Source organism: Eucyclogobius newberryi, unplaced genomic scaffold (assembly GCF_026437365.1).
Source record: "Eucyclogobius newberryi isolate DKJ021-1_F unplaced genomic scaffold, fEucNew1.0.hap1 SCAF_16, whole genome shotgun sequence".
NCBI classification, from domain to species: Eukaryota; Metazoa; Chordata; class Actinopteri; order Gobiiformes; family Gobiidae; genus Eucyclogobius; species Eucyclogobius newberryi.
The window spans coordinates 17864710-17883098 of NW_027315790.1; the positions used below are offsets into that span (position 1 = coordinate 17864710).

The window sequence follows — 18389 nt, forward strand, 5'->3', positions numbered from 1 at the left end:
GCGCCGTGTAGAATAATTTTATAGCGCTGGTATACCCATCTTTCATCCCAAGGGTTGATCGAGACGTTTTCCGTCATTGACTGTTGAAGCCTGACCCCTGGCGGTCACTCCGAGTCAAAAAATGGCAAAATTTTTGATCTTTTTTTTTTGCCTTCAAAGTAAAAAAAATAAAGAATTTCCCTACCGACCGACCCACTTGAAAAATGTTGGGTGGGGTTACAGCAAACAGACAATTTATTTGGGGTAGCCTAATTAGGATTCATCAAAAAAGCGTGCAAGCTAAATACAATCCAGGTATGTTTTTGATTAAAAAACCATGATATAACATGATTAAAAGCTCAATAAAGAACTCGGAGTGTTAAGAAAAGTTGTGCAAAAATCCACCTCCTACAAAGCCCATTAAGATTCATTATCTACCGAGCCAATTTTTTTCACTGGTCTCAAACCCTGGAGGAACTGTTTGGCTACAACTAAAATTAGATCAAATTCATTCAGGATGTTTGCGAGGTGAGTGCTTATCTCTCATATCTCTGTCAATGCGAGAGAGCACGTAGCGAACCACAAAAGCATTAAAAGCATCCAATTGGACTAACGATTTCAGACGCTGGGGAAATGCTTCTACTATACCAGTAATTGAGCCAGTGATGGTCTTGGCAACTCCGATAAAGACATTTAATGGGCTGAGGTAAATTATATTGATCATAATGAGAAAAAGGCCTCCATAGAGCACAGAACCAAACAACTACACTTTTACATTGCACTTGGAAAAGGAGAGTAAATATATGTTTGTTGCAGCTCAGGATGGAACGTTGTCAGGAGTCAGACAGTGTGGCGGTATATATCTGCTCTCCTCTATTTTTTGTCAGGAGAGATTTGTACATTTCCGTGCTTGATCTGGTGTGTTGCCTCGTCGGCCAGATTGCTTTCTCTTGCAAACGTAAGACAGTCACAGCTGACGAACCAAATCGCCGGCAGACGGAGGACAAGGCTCCCAAAGCAAACAGCCGCAGAAAATCTGAAGTGATTTCCAAAGATGATCACACAGATGGAGAGAACAAAGAGGGCTATTCAAAGTCTGCGCGTCTCCCGTAGCGCTGCCAACACTTTGCCCAGGAATGGCCCGTAACCCATTATAAATGCTAATACAAACATGGCTGGAGACCAGCTTTTGCACAGACAGGTAAAAAGTGTGTCCATTACAGTAGAGTGACGTTATAGTTATCGGCAGCAGAAGACTTTGGCCTCCAACATGGTTCAAGCTGGGATGGCAAGTTTTCCAAAATGAAACCAAATTTAAATGAAAGCTTTAACCAAGTTTGTGATTTGCTTTAAACAGACTCAAGCAAAATGCAGTTCTTTCCTCATATGCAATGCAACAAAATTGCATGGCATTTGTGATGAAATACAAGACCATACTTACAGACTCAAACTGCACCTCATTGGTGTACAAATATTAAAAAACAAGTATGACGAAGTTGGGGTACCTGCTTGCCATATATCTAAAGAAGTGAAACCTTGCACAGGATTGTTACTCAAAAAGCTGAAAATGTATGTGTGGACATTAAAGGCATATCTTCTCTTATCTCATCTTAAAAAACTGCCAGTAAGCATTGCTCATGCCTAGTTCGATGCCAACAGTGATACCATGACTTCATATGCAATTTATGGTTGCGCAAATCATTAGTCCACTTCAAAAAATAATGTGTGGTTTGATAAATACACTGTCTAGATCAGGCATGTCCAAACTATGGTCCGGGGGCCAAATGTGGCCCTCAGACCAATTTTTGTTGGCCCTCCGGCTTCCTGCTTAAAGTTGGTCCAAACAACAACAAAAAACAAGCATTTTTATATTATACCAACCTAATATTAATGTTCTAAGCCTTATTAAAGGTGTGGAGGCTCATCAATACAATGTCAAATGCAAAATTTGGAATGGTTCACTTTGTCATTTGACAGATTCGACATTGTCGGGTTGTTTGTGGCCCTCTGCTCTGTATAAGTTTCAAAATGCAGCCCGCGGTGGAAAAAGTTTGGACACCCCTGGTCTAGATGATTTCATGTGCTTTTTTGGGTCTACATTTAATTAAGGAAATCTTAATGCTATGTTTCTGGAATATTTAAATTGTTAACTCTGGATACTCTCTTAATCTATAGGTGAAATATAATCTGTTGGTAAATGAGTGCTTATTTACTAATTTACAAACAACTCATTACCTCCTTTTACTATGGGTAAAGTCCAGCAAACGTTCCGCAGTGTGAGGACCTCCTTCAAGTGTGGGCCCATGCCAAGCTAATTGTAAAAAGCTGTTTTAAAGCCGTGCATGCAAAAATGAACGCGTGTACATTTGAATGATGGTTGTATGTTTCCTTTTTTGTGTATGAAAATAAGGTTCCCCAACATTAAATCCTGAATATTCTGGACTCTTTGGCAGATACAAAGGTTCATTACGGCCCCTGCTTGTGTTTCCTTGTGCTCAGACTTACCCCACTGAAGAGGCGCCAGCTGCAGGTGCTCCAGGACCAGCTGGTTGAGGACTCCCTCCACACTGGCCTCTCCTCGCCGCTGCAGAGAAGGGTGCCCGTTGTTAAGGACCACAGCAACAACACCACATTGAGTGCATATACTCGGTCTCTATGCGTCTATACTGTGACAACAAGACATAGCATAAATTATTTGGAATTGGAACTTCAAAGTATTACAATTTATTTTCTACTGATTCATATTAGAAATATTATAAAAAAGACTAACATACAAATGTACTATTTAAGAAACAAGACAAATGCGTAAAGACGCAAAAAAAAGACAACACTAACAACACTACAAAAGCCCTTGATTGGTTTGAGATACAAATGTTCATTATAGTGTTTATTTTGTTAAGTGTATTGGCATTATTCGTTTAATACAGTTTCTTAAATCCTCCCCATCTCTCTCCATTATGCAATGCAAGTTTGGGTCAAATAACTGGACCTGTTTATTGCTTCAGTGCTAAGACTGTGGACCACCTAATGACACAGTAAGGTACATGTTTACATCTACCGGTATTTCAAATCCTTCAAACTTGTTTAAGTCTTGCTTTTCTATAAACACAACTTTTAAAAATGCAATTGTGATTATTAAGTTATGGGAGATTTATTTTCAAATGATTTTGTTGCCTGTAGGCTTTATTAGACAGGAGAGGAGATTGTGAAATGGGGGATGAGAGAGCAGGGAGGACGTGCAGTAAATTGTCGGAGTCGGGATTCGGATTCACTGCACCAGGAGCCTGACATACATGTACTGTGCTTTAAAACCACTTAACCACCGGGCAGCACGGGATATTTTGTTTCTATCATCACAGATATAAACATAAGAGTCAGGCATGGGAATTTAAAAAAAAAAAAAACTGTCAATGCATTATAATTAGAGACTTAGTGCATTGACAATTTCCTATTGTTTTACAAAAGATAATTAACTTTTACTGACACTGAGGTGGTTTTATAATGGTCTCCAGGTGGACACAAAGACAGCTTTTAAGAAAACATTCCTAACATTGTCAAAATTAGCAATCTGACCAAAATGAATCATTTGTGGACGGAAAAACAGCTATAATATATTTATGGCATTAAAATGGCACGGACAGGGCAACTGATGTTCACACCACCATCAAAACAAACGTGACCATCAGGGAGCAATTACCCTGATAACGTGAGCTGATAAGGACAACGCTGATCATTTACACAGCTGACATTTAGGATCAAATGGAACACAAGCCGCATATAGACTATACACACTCTGGGATTATTCACTTTTCAGGCCAAGAACACATACAAAAGGCCCAGAGGAGGAGTACACACGCTATTCAAATGAGGAGAATGTGCATCTGCTTTCAAAAGGGTGAATATGTTGACATGAGAAATGCAAACGGTACAAATGTAATATAATGTAACCTAATTAGAGGCAGGTTTGACTGAATTAATGTCATATCAGCACTAAAAACAAATATTTCCTCTTTAATCATAGTTCACTTTATGGACTAACAAGTCAGTTTTAGATGTGTGCATTAACAATTTTGTCTATAATTAGGTCTAACATTTGAACTGGACTCAAAAGTGCAGGTGAAAGTGACATGTGCCATGTTACAATATATCATAAATATGTCCATAGAGCTAGTTTTATAATCATGTCACTGTCCCATCCTAGTGGATATATATTCTTTTTGTCATTACAACTGTATTTTTACATCAAACTGGTCAATGTTAGTAGGAATAGTAGTAGTAGGAATTTTCAAAAGCCAGACAAAAATCACATTTTTGTTATAGCTGTAGCTTAAAGCCTGAACCTCAGAGCGTGTCCTGGTGTATAAATAGATAAACATGTTTTTTGGTTTTTAACATTTGATTTTTCATAACACATTTTGGATTACAGCATTAAACTGTACACATAGGTCAGAGCCACACTGCACGGCATTTTCATTTTGTTAGACACAGAAATTCAACATTCTAAATTGTTGTACTTTATACATATTTTGTGCACTGTTGAGTCGAATAATTGATTATACCACTAATGAAAATTCCCCATGTGGGACAATAAAGGAATATCTTATCTTATCTTAAAGGTGGTATGGACGATTTTTTCCAGCAATTTTTTTATCATATTTCCTCGTGGCGTGGATAAATCATTTGTCTTGCCACGTATCAATCATAAAACGCACCTACCGCTCACCTGCAGCCGCGTGCGGTTCGTGCCCACGTTTCCGCGTGCCTAAGCGCATGGATCTATCATAATATAGTTCCCTCAGTGTACGGGGCAAAATGAAGACGGAGAAAGACAGTTCGAGCTGACGCAGAAGTGGACAGAAATCTACGGGAGACGAGAGATGCGATGCGCTCCGTTGCGCTAATAAACAAACGCACGTGTGTGTTGTATCAGTCCGCACGGGGGAGTGCGCATGCGCACTTCCGCCTACGGTAGTCATTTGTCTTTAGTAGTTGTGAAATTTTATTTGGTACTGCTGTATACCGCTGTTGTGTGAAGAAGTTCCACAGCTACTACTACAACTGTTACTACTACAGCAATCAATACTACCTTTTGTAAACAGAAAATATTTGCAACATACTACTACAATTACAGTATTACTACAACTCTTCATGCTTCTAACCTAAATTACACATTGTGCTTGATAAAAAGCCATAACAAGACATTGATTGGCAAAACATGAATCCAGCAAATTCGTTTGTGATTTAGAACAAATGCATGGTGTAATCTTCTTCATATATTTGAGTTAATTTGTTTTTCCCAACGCACAGTAATCATCCACACAGTCACTCCAGCGCTTCAGGCTAAATGTAAAATGTAACCATCCGAACAATCCGAACCAACTCTCACGCACAAGCCTAAGGTTCAAAACTGTCCGTCTGAACTGGAATTGCACTTGGATGCCGCATTCTTCTTTTGTACTGCTGCCCACACCCTGCCAAATGGCTTGTAGATGAGACAATGCACAGTGTGTTTACGCCTTCGTGAAGATGGACGATACAATGCCAGCCTCAGAAGCTCAAAGATTGGATTCATTATTTTTTTGTATACTCGGCTCGCCACCAATCTGACAGGTTCATTTGAATTTGAGATTGTGTCACGAACAGGCTTTGGGAAACAAATGCTGTCAGATATTGTAAGAATTATAATGCATTTCATTATTGGATGTTGTACCCACTCATACACAAATGAAAATATAACCACACAATGTTAAGAGTCCAGAGCCATTTCCCCCTCACAGGTGTCTTCCAGGTGTCATGTTTAACGTCTGCCCAGAAACTGCCCCCACAAACCGTATCAGTCAATATTCTATAGAGCGATTTACACGTCATGTTTGAAAGTAGCAGTAGCACTATTTGTTGGAGAAACTGTGGCTGTCAAGCTGCTCATTACTATCATGTGTTTTGCGACTGCCCTAATATTCATAAATACTGGAGCCACTGCAGACTGTCTTCAACACTGATGTATTTTGGATGTAAAACTACTTTTGGTTGGACAAACTTTTGCAATGAATTTGAAAATGGATACATTTGCAGGACACTGGGGCAAATTACTTTCTATGGACTACTCTTTGTTTTTGTCTTGTTCTGTTTGTTTTTATCTTGTTTTACATTATTCAAAACTATGTTAAAAGGAAGTCGCAGTATACAGTAAAAGGATATGATGGTCCAGGAGATGCCCAGCTTGCTGTTGATCTGGCACCCACGGGCGTGCTGGCGCTCCTCCTCCATGTGTCTCAGGTTAGAGAAGTGAGCTGGCTCCTGCTCTGGCTGGGGAACACTCTCAAAGTCAAACTTGTCCACCTGGATGGCCATTCTGACAAATACAAGAGGAAACAATTAAACATCACAGTCACAAAGTAATTGTGTCGCTTGGTCTTATTTGTATGTGCATGCATTTACATCACCACAGGTAAATACACATGTTGAATATTTTGTTTTAAACAAAACTGAACAAAAACAAATGCAACACACTGGTTTTTGCTCCCATTTTTCACAAGCTGAACTCAAAGAAATGAAACTTTGTCTATATACACAAAAGGCACATTTCTCTCAAATATTGGTCACAAATTTGTCAAAATCTTTTTTTTACTGAACATTTAATATTAATATTAATATTAATAACCCCATTTCAGAGGTGTGACATATCAAAATGCTGTTAAGACAGCAATTTTGGCATTGTCTGACCCGCCCCAGCCCGCCCCCCGCCGCCCCCGGCATCACATTTTTAATCTGCCCCACGTCCATTAAAAAGGTTGTGTATTGAAATGCAGTGTAATTTAAACTATGGCTTTGATTCAGTCTGAAAAGGTTCTTAATTTTCAACATGTAGGATCTACACCTGAGCAATGATGCATTTTAACAAAGTCAGCACGACTAATAATCATTTAAAAGGGAAATGGGAGTTTGCGTCTTTAGTTCTCATCCTCGGGAGCAGAGCCAGGCACAGCTTAATCAGCTCACACAGAGAAATCAAGGACAGTAGGGACGAGTTCAGACATGGTTTGTATGTTAAGCTCCAAAATGCTGTTTGTTTTTTAACAATCTGACTCATATTCACAGAGAAATTAAACTAATGAGGAACTGAATTTAGATGCATCTAAATACAAAGATACACATGCGATACCACGGCCAATATTTTATAAACCGTCCTGCAGTGAAATGACAATTTCTTGACCTGACGGGTAACCCACGGGAGCCACGGGTCAAAAGACAACCTGCGCGTACCTCTAATCCACTCTCTCCCTCCTCTGTCTTTGCTCTAAAGTTTACAGTGAGTTCTGTCTGTGGACCAGAGGCTGAAGGTTGTTCCTTGCACAAAGGGAGGTTTTAGATGTGATGCAGCAAGTAGTGGCGCTTGGTCCAGGTTGTGTGCGCTCATTTCTGCTGCGTCAGTGCATTAGTGCACTCCATGTGCTCTGGTCCCGGTCTGTGTCAAAACTCCCAACGAGCAATGAGCAAGTGAGCAGAGGACTTTGTGTGAGCAGGGAAATGTACCCTGCTATGGTTCAAAACGCGCAATACCAGACTGTGGATGTGTTATAGGGAATAAAAGACCACACAGGAACACACAGGCCTGTTGCAATGCAAACAACAGCCTACAGCATTTAGAACTCTTGACTAATAAATAACTTATTTATAATAGCATATTATTATCATTACTGATAATAATACTAGGTCTAACACTATTAATAATGGTAATATTTCATTAATAAATCACAATTGCCCCTGAATACATGAAACTCACTTTTGCCCCTGCTCTGAAATTTATATATGCTGGCCATGTAAGAACTGGCATATTTTCAACTTCCAGGAATTGTGTTCAGATCCCTGCAACATGTGGGTGTGCATTATCATGCTGCAACATGGGGTGAGGACTGTGGATGAATAGCATAACAATGACACAGAATAAGCATGTTTAGCATATACAATAGCTTGTCGATGGCCATTTTGGTGGTCACATCAGAAACACCCAGACCCTCCCAATGAAGCAAAACCCAACATTTCAGAGTGCCAGCCTAAGGCAAACCAGTGCAATATTCATTCTTTCTCATCAACATCTTGACATGCCACACCAGTGAGGAGGGATGGATTAATAATAATATGTATTGCTCAGTAAAATGCATTTTGAGACGTTTGTGAGCAATATTTGGGAGAAATGTGTCTTTTGTGGATAAAGAAAAAGTGATTTTCAAAACGAAAGTCTTCCATTTATATTTTTGTTCAGTGTATAAACTCATGTTGCTGAATGGCACTGCATAGTTTATTGTTTTGCCAACCCAAAAAGCACCATTAAAAGGCTCCAATTGTTTGAACTGAACCAGCGTGGTGTGAAAACTGTCCCGCAGCTGAAAAGGACTTTCAAACTGCACTCAAACTGTTAACACCTGACCTTAGAATCTGCATATTTGAGTCCATCAAACATAATCATTGCAAATTATTGGTATTGATTAAAAAAAATTGCAAAAGTTAATTTCAACATGAAAGTAGCTCGTCAATGGATAGACAGACAAGCCAATATATTACAGAGAACACTGGAGGTTTGTTTCTCCAACTGTTAAGACACAGCCCTATTACTTCAAAGTCCATTTCAGAGATAGTCACATGTTTCAAAAGCACAAAGAGCTGAAAGAAAAAATATGAATCTTCAACTTTCATCATCAGAAATCATAAACTTGAGAATACTTTTCAAAAGAGCAGTAACATGCTGTTGGAGATATGTCCCAGGCCTCTTGTTCTTCTGTGAGTGATAGGCTTCACTTCAGAGTGCTGACATAGGAACAGACACCATTAAAGTGTGTGTTTTTTTTTCACATTAGGAGAGTGAGAAGAGGAGAACAGCTGTAACCTGCGGTCCACTTTGCAGCGCCCTCACCGCCTCTTTAAAGAAAAATGAGACGATGTGTCTTTGAGGAGGCCCAGAACTGCAAATTACCTGCACATCCATCACTACAAGACATCTACTCTATTTTCTAGCCATTTTACAGCACTATCTGGACTGGACTTGCTGAATCCATGCAAATGTCCAACTCCTTATAGAACATATTGTGAAGATTAGAATCCATGGGCTAATTTGCATTTGTCTGATTGGCAAAAACGCTGTGGATCTATGTATTGATCCGGGCTCATCTCTGGATTCCAATTCTGAGGCGAGGACAGCTCCCTTGTGACGGCTTTCTGCTATTCAGGGATAAACATCTCTGCTACATCAGGCGGAATTAACTAATGTTACAGCTGTACCCTGAGAGCAATTTGGAAAAAAATACTTTGCTAGTTGAATAGTGTTTGTAAACAATTGGTTTATTAATTACCATTATGGTCTTGAATTATTGTTATGAAAAAATATATATATTTAAATGAGACTTATTATGCAAAATCAATTTTGATTAATAATGGTGTTCCCTCATCATTGGTTCAGTTGATGCATGCATATTCGTCCTTTTCGACCCCATCTCTGACCAGTTTCCTGTAGTTGAGAGGTCATTTGACTGGAGTGATACATGTAGGGTTCTAAAATGTCAAATAGCCAAACTCCGTAAATGAAAAAGTACTGCTTGCTACTGTGAAATGCTTGCCTGGAAACACTCCGCAGTTCAAAGTTCAGATGGGCGTGATTGACAGGTGGATTAGCCAGGATTAGGCAAACACCAGTCCATATCAAACAAGTATCTTCTTATAAGGAAAAAATAACAAAAATACATCAAAAAGTCTAAAAAACAATGCGGATTTCTGCAGAATCAATGAGTGAGGCACAGGACTGTGTAATTTGAGGTGAGAGACATTTGATTTTGTTATAAAAGATAGATGACAAATGAGCTCCTTTGTTTCATGCATTACTGAAATAAACTAACCTGATTGCTCAGTTCAGTTAGAATATGGCTTGAGGTGCAACAGAGGGAGCAGTGACCAGATTCAATTAGGTAAAAATTGGATAAGTGTGTATTCTGGATCGCAGACAAGTTAAATGCCACTATGAAGAGGCTTGGCATATCACTCCAGCAGTTTTGAACAGGAAGTCAATGGATGTGTTCCAATTATTAAGCTGTTTTAGATAAAAATTGTGGTTCACAATGAACAAAATGTTGAATGAGGCTCTACTACTAGTTCAATACTAAGTAACTGTCTCCTTTAATTAGTAGCTAGTCAATACTGCTACCTATTGGGATCAAATCAACAATAATTACTGAAAAAATTGCCATCAAAAACACTTTACAATCCAAGTAAAGCAGTTGAAAGTCACAGCCCTGTGTTGCCTTACAGGAGGTCTGCTGTCGTACCTCTGTTACAGGCTGTATAGTAAATGGAATTACGGCACAAAAACGACCTCCTGCTGAGTCCACTGAAACACGAGCATCAAAGCGTGCAAAGGCAATGCAATTATCATTTCACAGCCCTCGAAACAAAGACACAGACAAATTAAATAATAATGAAGACTTCAAACTGGGGACAAGAGAAAGTCGTTTCTGCTGTTGCATACTCAAATCCATGCTTCTTTGAAGATTAGTGGCACCGCTGCAGATAGGCACTGGTGCCAGATAGGTTTACATTCAAGACGTCTTCAAAAGCACACATTAGATGTTTTGGCTAAAAAGACTACATGCAACAGGGTGATAGCATTTTCAATGGCGGATATTGGTCTGAAAAGGATCGAGCTGCCTCTATTTGTAGACAAGGCATTTAATGAGACGTTCCACAGAGCCACGCGGGCAGCTCTAAATGGTAATAGTAGTATTTTGTGAACAGAAAAAATTGTCTGTGGAAAGCATAGAATATATTTCTTTATATATTATATAAAGAAATATATTCTATATATATTCTATATAAATCATATTTTTCATACCATTCAATATACCATAAATGAAGCACTTCCTTACTGCAATTTTCCACATGTCAAATAGGTTATGTTATCAAAAAAGAACAAAAAAGGAGAGAGAAAATTATGTGTATATTTTTAAGGAATAAAATTCATTGTAAATGCAAAAAAAATCTCCTAATTTTTAATTATAAGCGTTCTACTAGGGGTGGGACAATCAGTCGAAATAATGGTGGCTCAACTATTAAAATAAATGTTAATCCTAATCTGGACTACAACAGTCCGTAGAGATCCGGACACCAGACAATAAATCAGGATGAGGGGGTATGCAACTCTCTCACACCTGGGTTAAAGTTTTGAAGAAGTTGGACTGCAAATGGCGCTGCCTCCCTACTGCCCTAGGTAGAATGACAGCTCCAAATTCAGTTTAAATCAGCTGACCTGACATGCTGTACCGGAGTGGATAAAATAAAAAAAAGAATGGCATCAAGAGGTCTAATCGTGTCTTTACGATTGTTTTTTAACTCCTTAACATTACGAGACGGAGGCAGCTGCGACTGCCTTCACCTAGTCATGCCTGAGAGTTTTACCTTAGCATTATTAGGGTACTATCTGGCAGCATTTTCAATTGATTTGATCTGGAAGTCTTATAGGATTTAACCATATCTGCAGACTAATCTAGGCTATTACTGGCCGTTTCATAACAACCTGGGGCTAGGCTAGGGCCACTATTGAACATCTCGAGGTCTAATTCTCAGTTCAACCCACCGAGGATGACTTGGCCAGAGTCCTTTTATTTCCCAGGTGGACAATGGTACCACGGCGGAATTGAGCCACATATGGACTCATTTGTGGCAAAATGTAAAACCTTTAGAAAAATTGTATGCGCGTATTCAAATGGAAAGATATATATTGATTTATACATTGATTGAGGTTAAAAGGAAAATCTATTTGAGTTAATGACTATGGAAAGCTCCTTTTTTGCACACTTTGAAAGAGCCAAATGCAGCTACTTTAGCATCTACAGAAAGTGTGGATTATTTTTCATTGTGTGTCTACAAAAAGACTGAATAAAGGTGTACTGGTTTCATTCACTATCACCATCAAATATACAAGGAAAGGTGGGTTAATGATAAAAATGAAAATAATAATTTATCTGTGTATGTCAAGCCCTTCACAATTCCTACAGCAAATAGACAAGAGGATACTTCAAACCGCAGCGTCGCGAGGTCCAATCCTGGTCCGACAATTTGCTGCACGTCCTACCCCAGGCTCAGGAACATTTCACACTATACTATCCTGTCTAATAAATCCTGTCTAATGTGTACAATATGATGTACAAAAATACTTTACAAACTTTAAATGTAGATATGTACATGAATATTGGTCCCATATCAACACAAAAATACAACTGCAGTGATCTAGGCACTCTCCTCTCTATACCTTAAGTTACTAGATGTGTCTGCAGTCACCCCTGATTTTCCTGACCAGCTAAGACTATATGCTTTTACAATACAAAGATGTTATAGTCTGGAACCGTATCTTGTCTCCACAATTTCCATTGGCTGTGATTGACAGGTGGATCAACCAATCAGAGAAAAGGATTTGTGTAGAATTCAGAATCGTCAGAATTGTCGATAAACAATTTAACTTCTCTGCTTCAGAGATAAGGTGCAACATAAAACAATATATACAAATATTAAGACTATGCTTGAATAATATATAAGAAGGGCATTCAAAATATAATGTGTGGGATAAAAGTGAGCAAAACAGTGGAATAGGCCAAGTATTATTTTCATGAATTATCAAAGTGACAGGGGTTCTTAAGGTGCTATGAAGTGTTAAACAGCAGAGGGGGAGTGGCTCAAATAGTCCGTGTCCAGGGTGAGAAGGGTCGGCTGTGATCCGACCTACTCGTCCCAGAGCCCTGGAGACGTACAGGTCCTGCAGAGATGGAAGTCTGCAGCCGATCACCTTCTCAGCAGAGCGCACAATGCGCTGTAGTCTCTGTTTGTCCCTGGCTGTGGCTCCAGCGTACCACACGGTGATGGAGGAGGTGAGGATGGACTCGATGATGGCCGTGTAGAACTGCACCATCATCTGCACTGGCAGCTTGGCTTTCCTCAGCTGCCGCAGGAAGTACATCCTCTGCTGGGCCTTCTTGATGAGGGAGCTGATGGAGGTCCTGGGTGATGGTGGTGCCGAGAAAGCGGAGGGAGTTTAGACTGGTGATGGGGTAGTCTATCACAGTGAGGGGGGGATGTGACTTTCCTGAAGCTCACGATTATCTCCGCTGTCTTCTGGGCATTGAACTTGCACCAGGACACCAGCCGGTCCACCTCCCTCCTGTAGACAGATTCATCCCCATCCGAGATGAGCCCGATAAGGGTGGTGTCGTCGCAAACTTGATCATGTAGCCTGGGTCATTTTTACAGTTCCTCTTCTCTATTTTTTTTGTCTTCCCGTTACTCCTAGATTTCATTGTGCAAAATATTGCAGTGTTTGAAAGTGCTCTCGCGAGAGTTCCCGCTGGACTATCGGGGCTCATTTCCTTGATTAGGCTCGTTCCCCACTCGTGTGTGTGTGTGGGTGAGGCAATTTGGAGCTGCTACTCAGGTACACGTTTTTTAACAGTTTAACACCTATTTTTTGCACTTAAAAGTGCGGCTATCTTTTCTGACATGCTCTCAACTTTAAGGCGGCGCCTATAATATTGCATTTTCAACTGATTTTGTAAAATAAGAGGGCGCTAGCCTCCAGTGAAATGAGTTTCCGTATTTGCGCATGAATGGTTTATGATTGTGACTTTTTAACCTATTTTGTGCTTTAGCGATTAACATAATTGTGTTGTATTGCACTTGATTTGTGAATTTAAATGATTGAAAAACCTTATTGACGCTAATTAGCTGCTGAATTGAATGTGCACTCATGCATTGTATGATTTATGGTGCAGAATGTATAGGGATTTAATAGTTTGAAATGTACTGAGATTGATACTATGAATATTTAATGTTTGATGGTTACTTTAACATTGGTCCTGTCTCATGCAGACCAGGTTCCATTCCATTTCATCCATTTATCCAACCACCTGTGTTCATCATCTCTTCATCCATTCATCCGGTGGTTCTGAACTTTCGGTGGCGAGCTGCCAGAGCTCTTGAACCAAAACATAAGTCCACCACATTGTACAGAGCGGTACGAGGCGCAGTTGCCTAATCCACTCACAGTACACTTTACTCTGCCACCAAAGAACTCTGAAACATTCACATAAATAAATCATTCAGGATTCACTTGGACAACAAAATGTATTAACTTTGGGATATAACTGCTGTCAGCCAGTGAACCTCTAGAGACTTTATCTTGAATGTAAGTATTGTATATTATTGTAAATATCCATGGTATGTCTTCCCAATACAATACATCCTGTTTCGTGTAAAAACGCTCCACCTCCCTCCGTGAGCCGAATCACATCTTCTGATATACCGGTACATGCTACAATCAGTTTTACGGAGTCGTGGCTGGAGGTGCAGCACTAATTGAGTGAAGCACTAAACTCTGTAAATCTCAGGTACAAGAAGTCATAGAGTTTTATCAGAATGTATAAGGATAATCCTGAGATGTCGTTTGCATTTTATAGACACGTGCTATAAATCAGTAGCTGTGATTGAACTGTCCCAAAGATGTCACGGTCTATATAGTTAATTCCAGTAGGAGGGGCTGAAAGATCGCACATGTGAATGACAATAATAGTTGGGTTTTGACAAAATCAAAAGAGACATGGATCGGTGCAGCTGTAGCTGTAAATTGTCATTGTTATTTGAGGAAAAATCTAAGCATAAAAATGTTTCTACCGCTTGTTACCGTTAGGGGTCGCGAGAGACTGGAGATTATCCCAGTGACTTTGGGCCTTAGGCGGGGTAAACCCTGGACAGGGGCCAGCTCGTTGCAATAAAGAACAATAAAATACATTTCTGTATTAAAAATACTAGTTGGGCTTAAATTATGTATAAACATTGGCAAGTTATTTGAATGTTATGTGTGAAGTCGAATTCAGCCTGTAGTATATTCCTTGTGCATCTGCAGTGTGTGACTTCTGACACTATCGTGCTAATTACAGGTCTCCTGTGATTGGCTGTGGCAGTGAATTCTTTTTAATGGCAGTAATAACAGCAGTTTAGGATGAGCAAGGTCACAGCCAAATCACCCCTGTCTAATTAAATACCACATTGCCGGGGACCAAAAGTGCATGATGATCACATTAAAGTACATAGGGTCCCTTTGATGTGACCACTGGAGGGACAGGGATCATCCGCTGATGCGCTCTTTAACCTCTGCTCGGAACATCAAATGACACAAAAGACAGCCCTGTGCTATCAACAGGTTTCATGTGATAATAATATACTTCTAATAATATACTATCATTTCACCAATACCTACCAACTCATTTGACCGTAATCCTATGAGAACCTTCAAATCAGTCTTGCTTAGTTTGAGTGTATGTCATTTCTCTTGTGTGTAAGTAAAGTTTAGTCTAAATCAAGTAAAAGAACAGTTTACAGTGACAGTCAGAGCTTGACAAAGAGATTTTCACCATCATTTAAAGCCGCCTTCTATGCAGTTTGTTTGCGAGTTCACCAAAGAGAACCTGGAGTAAAAAAAAAAAGAGTATTGAGCGAGCGAACGTGTGCGTGTTTTAAAACTAGGCTATTTTTAGTTCACGTGCGGCAGCTTAAGGGCGGAGATCCAGCGTGGCCCGTGCAGAGGCAGAGAGAGCAACAGTCTATTTTTAGACTGCGCTAGACTCACTGTAACCCTTTGAATACAGCCGCTGCAGCTATCCATCCTAAGCTCACTCCACAGAGAAACGGAGGAACGCAGCTTCCAAGCCAATTACTGTGTATGCAGAGGGCGAGTTTAGTGCAGGAACAGTGCAGTGCTGTGGCTGTCATTGCAAGTGATGCTAGAAGACACTCAGACAGACAAAGCTATTTTTATCTCTGCTCTTAAAATGCCTAGAGCTTTTTTTGAGAGAATGTGCCATTATTAGACAGCACTGGTGGCACATTATGACAATACCTAGGAGAGAAAGATGGATGAAAACAAATAACATGGAAATCCTAACTTGACTCATAGCAAAGATACATATTTAACAGGTGCATGTAGCATAGCATGTAGGCTATAGGTCAAAATTAGATACAGTATATTGATATACAGTTAATTGAAGGAATATGCTTGCTAACATAATCCATCAAGCAAGGCGGTAGAGCTAAAACGCCCTCTAGGGAAGCATTTGGAGAAAATGTTCGAGGGAATGAGATAACACTCGTGCCACGGAAAAGTGTGAAGCACAATCCCACTGAGAACTGTACATGTCAGCAGTCACATCTCATCTGTATCAAAGGCACTGCTCTAGTGGTCCTCAGAGGTCACAGCCTTTTGAATTACTTGGTTTTGTTTGCGTAATCTATGCTTAATCTCAGAAAATATTAATATCATATTGACAAAATGCTTCTCAAGATGGGAAGACTGACTGAAGTCAAATTATGCGCTCTGCTAACATGAAAAGTTGCTCCAAAAGGGGGAAAGGTGGTCACCATGGAAACAAGTGTTGAAAAGCTCATGCAATGAGGCGTGTCTGCCCTTGTGGGAGGCATAACGAATGAAGAGATGCAGCTCTGGGAAGGAGAACACCGGAGTCTGCAGATGGTAACAGGGACAGAGGTGAGGACAGTTAATGCACATGGAGGCTGAGGCTGTGAGGGCTGCTTCACCCTGAACATACTGAACATCTTGAACACCCAGCAACTGACAAAGAGATGAATAAAAGATACATGTTGTTGGGTTGTTGTTTTTTTCCATTCTTTTTTTTTTTTCATTCTTTCTTTAAAAAAAAAAAAAGGCTGACAGTGCAGCAACTGCAGCGCGAGTCGGCTCCTAATCTGATAATTACTGTTCAAATATTTATACCAGACGGTCTTATATTAATGAACAAGAACTGACATCCACTCACTTCCACGTGATTAAACTGTTTAAGAATGTACATGACTTTGAGGCTAACAACACAGACGGCTAATCTCATTTTTATTTCAGGGATAACAAAACCCCTCTCACTCCCAATCTAATTTGCTCATTACAAGAAAAGAGTCGGAGGCAAAAAGGTCAGGCCAGTTTGCAGTGTAGAGAGCCACTTCTGCTTGTCTCAAAGCATAAAAGAAATCATGGCAAGTGAGCCTCATTTGTGAGCAGAGTAGTGACCATTAGGAGTCCGCTCCACATAGCAACATCAAGTCACTTCAAAACTTAAAAGAAATATTTTTTGGGGGATGATTCATAGCCAGGACTTTGATTTTAATATATTTTATTCAATATTTAACAAAGAAAAATAATTATGCTATTGAAAAGATGTTGGTCATTTGTGTGTTTGAGAACAGTATCCTTAGGGAACAGAGTGCTCTTCTTAACATCAAAGTGGCCATTCTCATTCAGTGATGCTTGGCTATGTTTCATTCAGCATCAAGGGGATAAAGACCTTGTAAAAAACATATCTGTGAATGATAAGGGAAGATGAAAGCCGCTCCGATGGATCACTGGCTGGCCTCTAGCAGTGTCTGTCCAATCTCTCAAAACAGTCCATTCAATTCAGGCATATTTGGGCTATTTCCCTCCTCATTACACAGTCTTAGAAAAAGACAGGTAAAACACCAAATACTGTTTCACATGTGATCTGATGACAAGATCATATGATAAAGGGGACTAATGTCAAACAAATAAGAGAAATGATGAGCATCCACTGCCTTAATGGACCTTTTCTCATTTATCGGCTTGTGCAAAGGCTACTTTGGGTGTAATGTCACTGAAAGTGAGTCATTTCTGTTGACTATTCCAATGAGTCCTTCCTTCACAAGTCCAGGATGAACATCCACAAACATTGCGCCTGACATCTCATTCATCATGTAACATGACAGAAATGTGAAATGACAGGGCCACGTGATGTGTGGAGACCGAGATCTGAAAAGACAGCCACAATATGCTTCCTCATACGGACACACAAGTCTATTGTCCACACCTCCAATGCACTTAAAATCCCAGTGGCTGGACTGTACACGGAAACCATGGAAAGTCAACAGTAAAAGATTCCATGCTAATATTTTAGTAACAAAACTGATTTACAGATCTGATACCACATTGCATTTTAGTTCATAAGAAACTCCACACACTTGATCGCAGTGTTTATGTTTCCACTGACCACTTGACAGAGTGTTGACAGTAAAAGGAGAACTACAGCTGAATAATATACTTTGTGCAATTTAGCAATGTTCTGGAACACTTTTGTTATACCACAATGTGTTTGTATTTACAAGTATTTTGTGTAAATGTAAAAAATAAAACATACAAAAAGAAAGAAAATACAACAGATCAATCTTAATGTAATGTGAGTAAGGCAAGAGTTTTTTAATTTGTTGTTTCACGGATTTCCCTTGGCATTTTTAAAAGGGGAGGACGGAAAAAAAATACATATAAAATGGTATTTTCCCATTATCAAATCACATTTCTACCATCC

General features: G+C 39.6%; 1 protein-coding gene across 1 annotated transcript in view; it reads right to left on the reverse strand.

Annotated features, from left to right (window-relative positions):
- Positions 1 to 18389, reverse strand: part of trappc9 (trafficking protein particle complex subunit 9) — a 156591-nt gene that overhangs the window by 67087 nt on the left and 71115 nt on the right. Inside the window, exons 20-21 of the mRNA XM_072447757.1 lie at positions 6178 to 6331; positions 2485 to 2575 (exon numbers count right to left, since the gene is read on the reverse strand). Of these exons, the coding sequence (XP_072303858.1) occupies positions 2485 to 2575; positions 6178 to 6331 (245 nt within the window). The remainder of the gene's footprint in view (positions 1 to 2484; positions 2576 to 6177; positions 6332 to 18389) is intronic.